The sequence below is a fragment of the Phaethon aethereus genome (assembly GCF_964289735.1).
Source record: "Phaethon aethereus genome assembly, chromosome: 6".
Taxonomy (NCBI): Eukaryota; Metazoa; Chordata; class Aves; order Phaethontiformes; family Phaethontidae; genus Phaethon; species Phaethon aethereus.
This window is the reverse complement of record NC_138580.1, coordinates 26451188-26467469: the sequence shown is the minus strand read 5'-3', so window position 1 is coordinate 26467469 and position 16282 is coordinate 26451188. Positions and strand designations below refer to the sequence as shown.

Sequence of the window (16282 nt, the reverse complement as noted above, 5' to 3'; positions counted from 1 at the left end):
AGTGATAGGACAAGAGGAAATGGCCTCAAGTTGCACCAGGGGAGGTTTAGATTGCATATTAGGAAAAATTTCTTCGCTGAGAGGGTGGTCAAGCATTGGAACAGGCTGCCCAGGGAGGTGGTGGAGTCGCCACCTCTGGAAGTGTTCAAAAAATGTGTGGACATGGTTTAGGGGCCATGGTGGCGCTGGATTAATGGTTGGACTTGATGATCTTGAACGTCCTTTCCAACCTTAGTGATTCTGTGATTATGAGTTACTTTTGTTAAGAGAAAAGAAAAATTCGTTTCTTTGAAACCTTGTTTTAGTTTTCTAGTGGTCTATGAAGAGATCTTACACTGGAAAACATCGAAATGGATTTGAAATAGTGAGGAAATCAATCTTAAAATATCAGTGCTTGAAAAACAAACATGACTTTCTGTTCTTTGGTATTCTTTTGTGCAGTTCAAGGCTCTGTTGATGATTTCTTGAATACCACATCTTCATATTAGACTCCTGCTACTTTGTAAAGGTTGCTTTGCATATTTATTCTCCTGGATTTTTGTTATCTCCTAAAGGATAACAAAAGAACAAAAAGGAAATAAAATAACAATGTTACCTTATTAACGGATTCCAGACTGATTTGCATGGTAAAATGGATATCATTTTAGAATGGAGTTAGTTGTTCAGTGCAGGATTGTCATTGCCCTGTATTGATTTACTAGGGAGAAAGCAAGACATTCCCTTATGACCTGCCTGGATTATCCACATTGCCAGTCTGCTCTTCAAACTCCTTAAATCGATTAACAGCAGAAAGGAGCTAATCTCCAGGTGATAAAGTACTAGAGTAGGCCACTTCCTCTTTGTTCAGAGAAGACGTGTGAGTTGTGACTTTGGCCCAAAACTACTCCTCAGACTACTAGTGACTGAAACTGCTATGTATTTGCTCTCGTTAAAGTGGAGGTTTAATAGTTTACTCTAGCCCATTGTGACTGACAATGCATGTTCTGCCTCAGAATGATTTTCATTTTAGAATGGTTAAATCAATACATTTCCTAAGTTTCGTAAGTTTCTTTGTCTATTCCCTGTTTAGAATTGCTTGAATGTTTCTGTAAAGAATCTGAAGCAAGAACTTGCCAGATTTGAGTGTGACAGCATTAACTGGAACTCCAAAGCTGATAAATATGAGGAAGAATTGTCACAGCGTTTCCAACACTGCACCACTCAAGAGGAGATAAATGAGGTAAATGAGATCTACCCCAACACATTAAATGACTGTTAAAAGGGCTGTTGTGTTCTGTAATATATGTTACTGTTTACCATTCCCCTAGATGCTTCATACATATACAGAAAAGTTGATTTTCATCATGCCAGCAGCCTTTGATCCATGCAGCAGCAATAGTAATCTATGGTCCATACCTCTGCAGTTCAGGATTTTATCAAGTTGCTGGTCTGGCAATAAAGTGCTTTCACTGTACCAAGAGGGCTGGAAATAGAGCAGCTATGCTTTCTTTGTCTTTCAGCTCTGTCACCTTCATACGTAATACATGAGACTTAATATTTCTTTCTTATGAAGCTAAAGTTTCAAACAAAAGTAAAATGTACATATATTGCAGTTGTAAGGCTATTAAAAAGAACTTTCAGTCTTTTAATGAAAAGTTCAGAATACTTTAGTACTTAAATTTTTTTCAGAAACAGAAGATTGATACTTGAAAAATTGCTAGAAAAAGGGGAAATGTTCTTTGGCACAAGATATTAGAATTTAGTATTAGGGAACTTCAGAAAAGTTACTTAGTTAATATGACTATTAATTTAGCATCTTAGTAGGCCAAATACAAACCTACTCACAACTTAGCAGGTTGAAATGGATACATGTCTCAGCCAAAATTAATTTAGTATAAACGTTCCTTAGAATGAGTTTTCTCAGTGATGCATTAAAATAAGAGGCTGATGGCCTCTACACTTGATGATCTGTAGATTGCACTTGTGTGCATCCATGAAGTTCAGAAACTGGATTCTTGCCTGGAAAGATTTCACACTATTATTCCCAGTAGTGTGAAGCATAGCTAGTGGTATCACAGGACGCTGAAAATTATTATTTGTTTATTTTATCTTTTGCTAAGTAAATCCACACCTGAATAAAAAAAAAAGACTGTATTTTCTCAAAATCACCAAAGTAGAGGTGACTGAGTTTTCTGTCCCAAGTATTTTTATTTAAAAGATTATTGTTTGGATTTTCTTTTCTTTTACAAAATATTTTTTGTGTGTTTGTAAAAAGTACCCATTTTCACACAAAGGTATTTTGAAATTGAAAGAACATGTGCAAAAAAAGGGTTTTTTTGAACCTCAGTTACAGTTCTAGTCACTTGTCAGTTATAAGCTGAGCATGTTTCACTCTCTTGCCTTCTGTGCATCAGTCTCCTGTGATGTAACTCCCTGGCTAATGGTAGGAGGCAACAGGAACAACAGGCGGTATAGGAGAAGCACTCTGGCAGAGGGAACCATGCTCTAGAAGAAAATGAAAGCATGACGTACCTAAACAAGAAGTCCCACTATGCTTTGCAGTGGCATGGCAGAATCAGAATATTTGAGGTTTGAACTAAAGTGTTCTATGTTTTTACAGAAAACTCCTCAAATTTGCTGAAGAAAAGAAAGTGTTCACTGAGCAGCCTGTATGTAAAGGCTGGCTATATTCGAAGACACACTGTTATATTAAATGAATATCTTGTTTCTGTCCTTCAATTCTGGGATTATATAATGAGGGCAGGAGATTGTGACTGCTTTCTAAGAAGAATTATTTTTCTATTTTTATTACTTGTTAGATTTCCAGTGAGAACAGGAAGTAGAGGAACAAAGCAATCTTCTGTCTGTCTCAAATTTAATTTAAAGTGACACATATTACTCACCACATGCACTAAATTGCAAAATGTAACGTTTTAGCTTCTTGTAGTTAAATGGACACCCTCTGCAAAATAATTGCATAGTGCATTTTCAATTACAGTATTAATTACTGATTTTTAAAATTTTTTTTTTTTTAAGTTGGGAAAGCCATATTGGCTGGTTAAGTTAAAACCTGTCATCCCCAGACCTAATTGAATCTTAAGTGTAAACTAGCTGAAATATATTAATTTGGCATGTGGATACCTTTTTATTTAGATTCCTTTTCTGTTAGAAGTTAGCACAGAAGATATTTCCTAAGCAAATAGTTGGCTATGTACCTGTATCTGCATTAATCCACTGCCATTTTTCTTCTTTTTTTTCATTAAGTATTTATAACTAATTCTATTTAGGGATCAAGATACCAGACACTGAACTACTTCAAGAATGTTAAAGTTATGAGTATTCTCTTCAGCATTTTAAATTCTGTTAATTTTAACATCAGAAACTAGTCTGAGTAGTGCTAGTATCTAGCAGACCTGTCTGAAATAACAATTTCTTTACCATCTACTATGTCTAAGCAAATAAATATTTCATGTGCCAGCAGCAAGCAGCAGCTGTTCATAGCTGTCACATAGTTAAAAGCCAACCAGATAATTTAGTTGGGATTTACCAGTGAACAGAGCAAGCTTTAAAGTTGACTGAAAATATTTGGAATTCTGCTGTAAATAATTTCCATTTAACGTGGTGAATTTAAGTGTGTAAGTAAAGCATGAGTGAGGTCTTTGGTGATTAGGACTCACTGGTGTTTGAAAATGTCATACTTGGAGGGCTTCGCTAGCTCCCTGTGTTGGTGGTATGTTAGTGCTTCCATAAGAAGCAAGGAAACAAATATTTGCAAAGGCAAAAAAAAGGATTTATGTCCTCTACATCTTTGAAAGATATAAAGAAAGCTCATATGACCTTTGAGATCTGTATTTGCCAGTTTGGGCTTCCTGCTTCACTAACTAGCTTGGGTAGCAGCCTCTGAAGAGCTGCGACTCCACTGCATCACACCGCAATCATTTGCGACAGAGCCGAGTCAAACCTTGGTTAACTGTAGCTTAACACCACACTGAATCTGTTCATGGGAATGTAAGTGACACAGTTGTTTACATAAGATAGCTTTTGCAACCAAAAAGGCTTTTCTTTAGGTGATCATTTCAGAAAGAACATTTAATTATGTCCTCACAAAACTTGCAACGGAAGAGTAACATCCTGAAGTAGGTCCTCAGCTCTCCCCAGTCATCTCACTTCTTTCCTCTTCATTGTGTCGTTATTTATACGCTTATGAAAAGGTATGACTGAAAATATGGTTTCTAACCATAGAGCGTAATGAGCTATCTCTGTTTGCAAGCCAATAGGAACTGATACTTCTTAGCACGTTTATCACCTTGTAATTTATTTTGATTGTGGTCCCAGAATTAAAGTAATCATTAATGACTTGAACGGCACCTTTTCTTTCTTCCCACTTTCTGTCTGGCTTTGCTTCTGTCTGTTCTTTAATCTTTGCCACTCTGAAAATGTATTTTCAGCACCCTGCTTTCATGGGCTATTTAGATTATTAGTGCTACTAAAAGTTTTATGCATGAATAAAAAGGGAAGGGTAAGTGGCTATCAACACTGAAGTGCCTCCTAGAGTGTCTCACACGGGAATCAAAGCACAAAGTACTGGAACTGTATTGTTAACAAAAACATGTTTAAAGCAGCTTTATAACTTGCTTTTTCTATTTATTTTGTAGTTGTGTGATAAATCGAAGCAATTGGCACCTAAACCCCTCTCCTCCACTATCATTCTCCACCCATGACAGGCCAATTATAGTTAGGAACAGCTGCCTGATTAATGACTATGGCACAATGGACAAGTTACAAAGTTCCATTAAACTTGTGGGCTGAAGTCACTGAAGTGTATAAGGGGGTAGAGTTCCTTTAGTATTTCTCATTTAATTTTGCAGAAAATAGTGGAAAACTGAGATACGTTTAAATTTCTAAAAATTGGCAGCCATATATCATCCTTGGTACAATTGCTGATAATAACAAGAGTTGTGTACATTCACTCTGGGAGAATGATGTACAAGTCTGAGCTGAATCTGGTTTTTCCACTGAGGCTAAAAGAGAAGAGTGACAGCAGCTGCAGTCCGTTGACACATGAGCCATCATATCTGTAACAAGGAGATCTAATTTCACATACTGCTATGAGGAGAGCCTCTGGCCTTATAAATGATCACTAGGCTAAGTATATGCATAAGCCAGTGAAATAAACTCTTGCTCATCTTTTCTTTTTCTCAAAATTAAACCAACAAATAAGGCTTTTGTGTTCTGAATACAAAATATTGTTCTACAGAAGTGGTTTTATTAACAGAGGTCTTTTAGATAGAATTTATTATTCTGTGTACTTTGGTGGGATAAAGAGCTTAACCTAATTGGAGATCACAGTGCCGGTGATAGAATTCCCATTCCATTATACTGAGTGAACACCATCTGTCTGGTCACTGCTGAAATAATGTGGCAACATCCCACATCATCTAGAAATGAGAATGAAAAATATATCCCTTGATGGATTAACATTAGTATGTAGTAGTAGTAATAATAATGATGATGATGATGATGATGAGGACTGATTGCTAGCTGTTCCAATAACAGTAGCTACAAAGTGAGCATTCATTACGCCATGGATTCTTTGGCAGGGGGCGGGGGGGAGGGGGAAGTCTGTAGGACTTTTTAGTATAAAAGAAGCCTCAAACTAAATGTCAAATTGTGGATGAGACCTGAACTTGTTAACACTAGTCAAGTAGGTTATGTTCTTTTCATTTGTGTGCCTGGAGGAACAGACCCTAAAGCATTAGAACTGCTGCATTTCTTTTAGATCAGTTCCTTTAGATAAATATCACTTTACAGAATTTATTCTACGTTCTCCTAAAAGCAAAAGATTGTCAACCCAAAGGATGTGAAATTCTAAAAAAAAAATTTCCAGTCATTTTTATATCCTTGCATTTCAAATTTTATGAATTAATTATAAATAATTTAAAATGTGATCATGGAATTGCAATGTAATTAAAATAGTACCTTTTGTAAGGTACCAGAAGCATATTTTAAGCAGGTTTTTTTACTTGTCTGGTTCTCGTGTATCTGTTGCATAAAGGTGTTAAAAAGTAACTATAATATCTAAAAGGATTTTTTGCAGTTGTAAATAAAATTGAAAATCGCATAGCTTTCAGAGAAAAAATATTGAAAAAAAAAATTTTATACTTAAAGTCATAGTCCTTTAAACATAATTTAGCTGAGTATGTTTGACATGCTTGTTTATCTAACATTGCTAATGCAAAGAATGACGTGGTTTATTAAAGGCACACTTGTAAGAGGGTGTTAAAGCAAACAGGTAATTGGCATTAAAAAAATTAAGATAAAGAATAGAACAATCCGATATTATAACTAGCTCCCATGGTAAATAAACAACTGTGTTTAAAATTATGTTGCTCACATATGAGTTTTCTTTCTGATGTGTGTTAAACTAATTTTGGTAAATTGGGAATGCATTTGATCCATATGTGTGTAAATGAAAGGTTAGCTTCCTACAGCTTCATCAGTGTCATTCCTATAATTCTGGATTTTTAAAAATATTTCATAGATTAAAGAAAATGTATCTACATTCCATCTAAGTAACAAAAGAGTTTTGCAGCAAATTTAATAGAACTAAATTTAATAGTAGTTATCTCAGCTGATATAAGTCCATCTGAAAAGTCTTGAAAGGCACAGATACTTCGTAATCAGAGCTACTAGTTCATCTTAATTTATATTCTTATAAGAATCATTTTTCCTAATGTTGAGCTTGCTGCACCGAGTCGGTGCTAACTGGTAATAATACTCTCACGTGGTACGAAGTCTATCTAGCTGTAGTTAGGCAAGACTCTCTTTGGGTATCTGTTAGTATCTTTCTGCTACCGTACTCATAAAGTAGTTATTTGAAAGGCAGGTGCTCATACAGTCTACATCTTGATCCTGCAAAGAGCTGGATTGATCTTTGTATGCTATGAATATTTGTATTAAGATGTTTGGACTAGCATAGTGTATAAAATTAAGCCCCTGTGTAACTTCTTTCAGAAGCAGGGCTTCTGAAAAAGGAGGGGGGGGGGGGGGGGGGGGGGGCGAAAAACCCAACAAAAAAACCAACGTGACGTAAGCTAAATGTTGTGTTGTAGGAGAACAGTACTATGAATAAACACAAATCTACTTGCCCAAGCCCAGTAAAACGATGTTTTTCTGGAAACTATGCATGGTTATATATTTACATGGCTACCATTTCCACTAAATGGACTAGAGCATGTGAAGGACGTCTGCCTCTAGTTAAAATCAATGAAAGCTCTCAGGATTTTTTCATCGCTTGTCTAAGCAAGGATCTCATCCTATGCCTCAATCTTTTTTTGCCACAGCCATTCTGGAAACAATATTCAGTATTCAGAATGCAAAAGTATTGATTTAGTAAGACTATGAGTTTCCACTCCTAGAAGGAAATTCTGAGCAAATAAGGATGCTTTATGAGATGGTGTGGTATTATTAATTTTTGTATTAAATTTTCAGTGTTCAAATTGCGGTCTGTTAAACAGCTCTTTAAAACAATAAATTGAAGTGTGCTGGTTTCTTTTTTACTAACAAATATGCTTACTCTGTTTCAGCTCAGACAGTCATTTAAGGATCTCAAAAAGAAATTCAACAATTTGAAGTTTAACTATATGAAGAAAACTGAAAAAGCTCGAAACCTGAAAGTACTTAAAATACAAATTCAACAAGTTGATACATATGCAGAGAAAATACAGGTAATATTAGAAATTTTAGTCTTAATAAAGGCTTCACTGGTTGAATTGCTGTGACCTGTGCCAAGCAGATCAGACGAGATGTAAAATGTATTGTGAGCTTCCCTGTTACTCAGCTTTATATCCTTGCCCTGAACATTTTTCATTGTTCTGTTCCTTTTATTCTTCCATTTCCTTCAATGAAATGATCTTATCTCAATTCCTGACTTCTCTGTGTTCACTCCTTTTATCGTACATTATTTTTCTATTGAATCTTTTATTCTTCTTGCCTCTGTTCCTTCATATGTGACCTAGTCTTCCCTTGCCTTAAAAAAAACAAAATAAAACAAATACACCATCAAAATCAACAAATAAACAATAAATGTGCACATTCCCTCTTGTGTCCAGCTACTTTCTTGTCTTTCTAACTTCATCATGTAGGTCTTCAGAACCTTTTTCTGCATCCATTGCTGGGAGTTGATCATGCTCATTTGCACCTTAAAACCCTGCTAGGTTGGATTGTTTGTTTTTTTTTTTGCTAGGCTCATCCATTCTTTGCATTCTACCATAAACTCTTCTTCCAAAACCTCCAATGACCTTTTTAGTTGCCAGTCAGAACTAGCACTTGCCCTGCTAGTCTCTTCCTTCACAAATTTTTACTTGAAATTTTCAGTAGCTTCTATGATTCTATTTTTACTATTTCTTTTGTTCTCATTGATTGTTGCTTTGACAACCTTTTTTTTATTTTGCCTTCCTTTCTTGGGAATTTCATCCACAAATGCAAATTCAAATCACAGAACCACTGAGGTTGGAAGGGACCTCTGGAGATCATCTAGTCAAAATTCCTTCCTCAGAGCAGGTTCAACTTAAAAAAGGTTTCTCTATGTCGTGCCCTGTTGGGTTTTGAATATCTCTGGGGATGGAGGCTCTGCAACTTCTGTGGGCAAGCTTTTCCACCCTCAGAGTAAAAAAACAAGGGTTTGGGGTTTTTTTGCTTAAAAAGAATTTCCTGTATTTCAGTTTGGGTCCATTGCCTCTTGTCTTTTTGCTAGACACCACTGAGATGAGTCCGACTCTGTTTTCTTTACTCTGTCCCATCATATTTTTATACACACTGATAAGATCCATCTTGAGGCTTCTGGTCTGCAGGGTAAAAAATCCCAGCTTTCTCTGTCCTTGTATGACACATGTTCAGTCGCTCAGTCATCTTTGTGGCCCCAGATTTGCTCCAGTATGTCCAGGTATTTCTTGTACTGGGGAGCCCAAAGTGGACACAGGACTCCAGACGTAGCCTCACCAGTGCTACACAGAAGGGAATAATCACTTCGTTTGACCTGCTGGCAGCACTATTCCTACGAGTGTATATTCTTACAAGTGGACAGTTACAAGTATATGTGGACAGTTCATGAAATACTTTCCTATTTTAAACCAATCTCTTCCTTTCCAAACAAAAATCAAGGACCTGTGTTTTTGCATCACTTGTAAAACAGCTAGCACAACGAAGTCTTGATCAACTGTCAAGACCAGTGTTCCCAGAATATAAAATATATAAATGTACATAAGTATAACATTTTATCCTAAAACTTACAGGTCATGTTTATACCAGACATCAGAAAGTACTAGTATGAATACTTGTTCCCCTTGGTCTTTGGGATTATGCTAGATTGTCACTGACATTGCTTACATCAGATTCTTAAACAATATGTTAATATTCTAGGACGTAAATAACTGTGATGTTTAACTTGACTTGTATTTCATCAAAGACTTCAAAGGCTTAGTAGTATTTTTTTCCTTTCCAGATTCAGTGAAATTTACTTTGTTCAAGATCCCTTGTTTTATTACTACAGAGATTTGTTTATTTTTAAGCTGAAAAATGTAACTCAATTCCACCTTTAATAAATATAATCTACGTTGATTTTAATTAGCATTGTAGAGGCCCTCCAGTTTCCTTTCATTTTTGAAAAAGCATCTTGTACCTGTAATTTCTAAAACATGGGACAAGAAACAGGTTTGTGTGGTTTTTCACATATTTTTTACTTTTTATTTCTAAAAATAAAAACATTTTTTGTTGCAGTATTTAACATCGCTACATTTTTTAAACAGATTCTTAAAAAGAAGATGGATAATTTAGAGAAGAAAGTCATTGGCTCTGTAGCAAATGAACCTAATTCTAAAGTTAGAGTCCTCTTGGGGTCAATCAGTGACTTACAAAACCAGCTGAATGACTTTAGCAGAGTTGTGGAAGATTACAAGCAAAATCTGGATCTTGTGGAGCAGCTGCAACAGATGATGGAAGAGGTACTAGTGAACCCGAGATCCCCACTGTGGCTGTAATAATGATCCAGAACTGTGATAGATAAAAGTGCTTATAACTACTTCAGGCAAAATCTGTGGCTTCCAAAAGCAGTAGATTGGTAAAAATATGTATTTTCTTCTATTTTTTCTTTGTAACTTTGTGGAGAAAGGAGAGGAAAACACATGCAACATGACCATGTTCTTGCACTGCTGTGCATACAGCTGGAGTCTCCACTTCTGTATGACTTTCATAGTGATTCAACATACCTGTGATCATGCTTACAAGCTCATTTTCTCTAAGTATAGTCTCAGGCAACACAGAAAGCAACACTTTAATAGCTGTCAAACCACAAGAGCCAAGTTATCACAATACCCACTTCGTTAATTGTGAGGGAGGGCTGTCTGTGTAGTTTGTAATTCTGTAACTCAAATATAAAATACTCAGTTCCTTAAAAGCAACATACGATTTTTTTTAATAGACTTAATTGTTAAGAGTATGTATTTTTTTCCCCCTGAACTGCAGTCTAAGCTTTTTTGGAGACTTCTGTAACTTTATTTTAATGTGTCTGAGGGCCACCTCATGCATTGCCTTTTTTTAAAAGAAAAAAAACCCAACAGGTTAGTAACAGTATTTTCCCTCTTGCCACATTGTGTTGGTGCATCTGCTGTGAGGCAAGCACATTCCTGTCATCATTATTTATTTTTAGAAATGACACTGCTCATATCTCCAAAGTGTTCTAAATGCATGGAAAATAAATTCCTTTAATGATGGATCACAATACTAAAGTTTTGTTTAAATGATGTTTTCAGTGTCCAGTGATACAATCAATGTATCATTTCATATATCATTAGCAAAGCAATTTGTTAACATTTGTTGTTCATTTATATTTTTAAACTCCCCCCTTACTTTGAGGGAAATAAATTATTTCCCAGAGCTAAAATTTAATATTGCTTTTTTTCACTCAGTGTAAAGTATCACCTTTTACTCAACATTTTCTTTCAGCGAATAGGCACAGTCTTAAATACTGAGTTTAATGGCAGTTAAAAATGGTCGTTATTAGCTGCTTGCTGTAATGATGCAATATGGATGATAGTGAGTGAACACCAGATTCTATCCTCCCCTGAATATTGTTAACCAAAAAAAGTATGTTCTAAAGCCCATTCTTGTCAGTAGAAAGATTCCTAGCAATTTTAATGATTGCTGAGACCAAAAACCCTCCTAAATATAAGCAACCTTGCTGTCCGTATGGAGGTATAACTGTGGCCCTGAAACAGTTTGTGAAATTAGTCGGTTGATACACAAGGTGGAAACAACTCAGAAATAAATCATACGTTTGCAGAACAATTAACGAATAACCTCACCGTGATTGTAAGATGAGCATGGATCTATTGTTTAAAGAAAATTTAACAGCTACTAATACGTGAAGCAGCATTGTTAATGAGCAAATGTTTTCCAGGTTAAATTAAAACCAGAAAATTTAAGATGTACTGTATGACACTGATTATGGCATGTTTAAGAGTAGTCCAGTCTATTCTACAAAAGCTTGAACTGCTGGTAATAATTCCTTATAATGCAGTGTTTTTTATCCCTCAGTGTCAATTTTGGTTTGAAGATGTGAGTGCAACAGTTGTTAGAGTTGCCAAGTATTCTGCAGAATGCAAAACAAGAGAAGCAATAGAGACTCTCTACAAGCAATTCAATAAGTTTATTGAGCCTACAGTGACTCAACAAGAAGAAAAAATTCAGCAGATTACAGACCTTGCTAAACGGTTACATGGTGAGGAGCAGTCTGGTAATGTACTGTGGGGAAAAAAAATACAATAACAGGACAAGAGGAAGCAGATTCCTAGGTTTGTTCATTTAAGAAGAAAATACCGTGATGTTTATAAAACAAATGTTGTTTTAAAGTATTGACTGGAAGAGGTGAAGGATTTCAGAACAAATATTTAAAAAAAAAAAAAATGAAAATACTCTGGTAGTTACTTGGTTTTCTGTATACAGCCTGAGTTCACCTTGAAATCAAAGTGTGAATGTCCTTGTAATATTTATGAGCTTAGAATTAAGACTTCATGGCTTATGCTGTCTCATAACAGGCAAGCCTTTGATGTCAAAATATATTACGGTGATATACCTCAGTGCTGAGTGAATTTTTTACATTAACACTGTGAGTAACTAGTGGTATTTGATTGCCAACTTTTGTAAGCATTTTATTAGCAAAAAATGTAGATTGTTATTTAAATACTGTATTTACAACTGTATTGATTTGGAACATTGTTGACCAAAAAGAATTAAGGTCAACAAGCTTCAGGTTTTGCTCTTTTTCTCCCACTCATAATGTTTACATATGTGTTGGACTTATTTTATCCAAAGATAAGGTGACCATCCAAATGTGCAAGGATACTGTGTAGCCCATGAATTCCAGTAGTAAATCTAAAAAAAATTTCAACAGAATCTAACTGTGCTTTAAAATTCCTCTAATTTAGTGTTGGGAAGACTATTTAAAGAGCACAGATCACTATTTTTTCCATTCTCTTTTGTTTTTTTTAACCTTCTCAATATTTTAAACATTCCTATCTGTAGCTGACAGAATGGATTCTTGACAGTGGTTTATTAGGAACACTGGGAGAAAGAAGCTGCTTTATGTTTTTTAATTCATTACATGGGAAAAAGCTTCTCCATCCTACCTTTGTTTTGTATTTTTTATAACAGGGATCTAAGTGCCTTCTAGATGTATAATAAGGCAAATAGTTTAGGAGACACTTTACGAGGTCAGCATCTTTTAAAGCAGTATCACTAACCAGATAGAAGTAATTTTCTTCAAGGAAAAGCCTAGCAGGAGACCTGCAGTGACTATGAGGGCTTCTCTCAAGTAAGCTATTAAGAGGTAGGAAAGCACATTGCTGTGAATCACAGAACTCCTTCTGCAAAACAAAACACAGAAAAATGTAATTATTTGTAGTATATTGGGGTTACAGAGTACGTTGATTGTTGCACATCTGTTTGAGGCATTCTGTTCTGCTTTCATGCTGTTTTACCTTTGTAGGTATTGAAGAAGGAAAGAAGTATGTTGAAAAAGCCATATTAAAATACAAAGAAATCATTAATTCTGTTGATGAGTTGTGCAGATCTCTGAGAGAACTTAAGGAGATTAAGGTATTTTTTTTTTTTAATGTGGAGAATATATTGCATCTGAATCAACTTACCAGGCTTAGTGTCTGAATCAGGACTTTTAACTGAGGATCATCTGTGATCCTCATATGGTGGTATGAAGCATTTCTAAATTATTCACTTTTCCATTAGTTTAGGTAATGATCATAATGAATCAATGAAGTACTACTTGTTTTTTCACCAAACATTCCTCCTAGGTTTCTTTTTCTAAACTTTTTTCAAAACTGTTACTGCTTTCCAGTAACCTTTAGGGGAAAATATCACAAGTACTTTTTTCATGTTTGTTCCTCCCTTGGTACTGCAATATTGGTAACTGCTAAATCTATAAAATGTCAAAAAATGTAGCTTGGCTCCCTAATGGAAAAATTATCCCAAACAACAAGTTTACCAAAATAATTTAAATTAGAAAAACATGACTTACATATTAAAGAGAACAACAACAATTTTAGTTCCATATTCTGATAAGCTTCTTTAAGTGTAATTAAGTATAATGTATCAAGTGAGGAGGAATTATGGAAGACAGGTGAGGGGGCTAGATTTCTGTAATAAAGACTCTGTCTACTCCACCCCCACTCTCAAAGTAATACATCAAAAAAGCTCCCACATGCAGCAATAGTTGATGGGTTAATTCTTCTGTGAAGCTGGAAGAGTTAAGATGTGTAAATATCCTGCTCTTGTTGATGCTGAATGTTGTCTCACTTCTCTTTGATGGAATTACAGTGTAAAAACTAATGAACAGTCAAATTACCCATTAATACACTTAAAAGCAGTAAGAGATGCCAAAAATACAAATGAGTTCCAAAAGTCATTAGATGAATAGAAAGAAGGGTTTGCCTTGCACTGTGACCATAAAGAAACTTCAATATAAATGCTAATTAGGTTTTTCAAAGTTCTTCTCCCAATCCATGTGTTATATAAATGCTGTTGTGTGCAGGACAGTAGCCCCCAGTTCTGTCAGAACAGGGCTTGAACTTTTGATCTTTTTTGCTAGCTCAACATAATACAGATATTTTTAAGAGAAGTGGAATTTCAAGCTAATTTTAAAGTTGCTTTTCTTTAATAGAGTTGTTCGGAGTTTTTTCCACACAGAACCATTCATAAACTATTTACTGATTACTTTAATTTAGATAATTCTTTAAAAAAATCAGTCAAGAGGAATAATACAAAAAATGTATTTTCTGCAACAGGGAGTAGTTCTGCAACATTTTTCAAGTGGAATTTGTTATTTTTTTTATAATATGTAGTATTCTGAGAAGAATATCTCAATAGTCGATGTCTGTATCTTATGAAGAATAAATAATTCAGCAAATTTTCTACACAAACAGGTGCCATGAGTATATAATGCCATGACTATGAATTCAGGTTCATTTCCTGTCATTGTTAGTGTAACAAATTAAGGGGAAATGTATTGTACAATCTTTCTGGATTTTTACATGGCTGTTGAATGTCAGAAGACAACAACTCTTGGATTTTTCAAGTGCAAATGAAAGACTACTTTGTCTTCAGAAAAAAATAGATGGAACGGATCACACAGAATTTTTCCCTTGTTTAAGGCTGGAATAGAAAATAAATAATGCAGCACTTTCTTTTAAGAACTTATTTAGGACTGTAACCTTTGGCTGGACAGCTAAAGATGTGAAAACATAAAACCGTAACTGTAAAACTTCTGGTTTTCCTTACATTGTGCCACTGCAGTGTTCTTTGAAATCTCTATTTCTTTTGTGACAATTTAAAAGGATTCATAAAGTCAATAAAATACAGCATGGCTGTCCAGATTTCTGTTATGTAAGTACTTTGTAACCAGTTATGCAGTCCTTGAGGCTTAAGCTAGAAATAGGTATTAGCCAAAGAAGAATGATAAAAGTACAAAAAACCTGATCTAAAGTACAGTTAACTAGGAGTGGTTATGGACTGTCTAGACGGGAGGTTGAAGGAGGGAGGAAAACGAGAACAAATGCAAATTCTGCCTGGTTATGTTTTATGCTTAGAACACATTCTGACCTTTCTACTTTTTAGACAAATTTGAACTTTATCTAGAGACTCACAAGTGTTTCTTTCCTCCCTAGAACTGTTTTACTGAAATCCTGATTTTTTTCTGGATTTGTTGTTTTTTCTCTTTTTTCCTGATAGTGTCACTTTCTTGATCCTTTATTTTCTCTTACTTATGCTGGGTACAAGTTGGGTGATATTCCCGATTCTTGACCAGCCACTTGAGTTCTCCAGTCTTTGGGGTCCTATACTTTCTCTGCCTCAGAAAAGATCCCCTTAGCTTTGAAAAATGTCTTTGCTTGTCCAGGAATGAATGAATCCTGTTTTGTTGCATAAGTTTGCCATAAGCATTTTACACCTGTGCTGATAACAGGTTTTAGATAAGATTTCACTTGCTTTTTTACTACTCTGTCGTACAGATAAGTCACTGGGTAGCTAACAATTGCTACATTCTATTGCGTATAAGCTTACTTAATTATTTTTCATGTGGCAGAAAGGTGAGTTTTCTGAAGAGTTGGTTACTGTTCAGAAGGAACAAAGAAATGGTCAAGCAGCATGTGAACCTGTTACTGAAGACGAAGTAGAGGAACAAAGGCAACAGGTTAGTTAGATTTTTAAATTATTTTTAACTAGAACTCTGTTTCTTAAAAGGCTTAGTGTATTGCTGGAAAGTTTATTGCTTTTCAGTCTTGCAGCCTCCCTTAAGATGGGTGTTAGCAGTGTAGTCTCGGTCATTTCTCAGGTTTTTTTTTTAGTTACCCCTTTGCCTTCTATCACATATTCTTCCCTATGAATTTTTTTTTTTTAGCCTTCTTTTTACTTGCCTCTGTGTATCTTTTCTTTCCTAAAATAATGTTCTTTTCATAATCTTTTACAAATTTTCCCTTGGTTCTGTTGCCACAGTATTCTTAATGCAGACGTCCTCTTTTTGACCATTCGTCCTTCATCAAGGGAGAACACATTCTGCTCTCTCCTTTATAATAAGACTTAAGGGAATATCCGAAGTAATAGAGGAGACCGCACTTAGTATTTCCCAGAGCCCTAATGTTCATATAACCCCTAGAGACAAGCTGTGAAAGTATTTGATTTAGAAGTAATATGCTATGAAAGAAACCTCATAGTTCAGAATTTGAACTAAGTAGCAGTA

At 35.2% G+C, this 16282-nt stretch overlaps 1 protein-coding gene across 1 annotated transcript in view; it reads left to right on the top strand.

The window, feature by feature from the left end:
* The window catches only part of LOC309406510 (coiled-coil domain-containing protein 141-like), an 84532-nt gene extending 68263 nt beyond the window's left edge, over positions 1 to 16269 (top strand). Inside the window, exons 17-22 of the mRNA XM_082001753.1 lie at positions 1070 to 1219; positions 7566 to 7706; positions 9786 to 9980; positions 11572 to 11755; positions 13022 to 13131; positions 15629 to 16269. Of these exons, the coding sequence (XP_081857879.1) occupies positions 1070 to 1219; positions 7566 to 7706; positions 9786 to 9980; positions 11572 to 11755; positions 13022 to 13131; positions 15629 to 15745 (897 nt within the window). The 3' untranslated portion in view covers positions 15746 to 16269. The remainder of the gene's footprint in view (positions 1 to 1069; positions 1220 to 7565; positions 7707 to 9785; positions 9981 to 11571; positions 11756 to 13021; positions 13132 to 15628) is intronic.
* Positions 16270 to 16282: the final 13 nt, after the last annotated feature.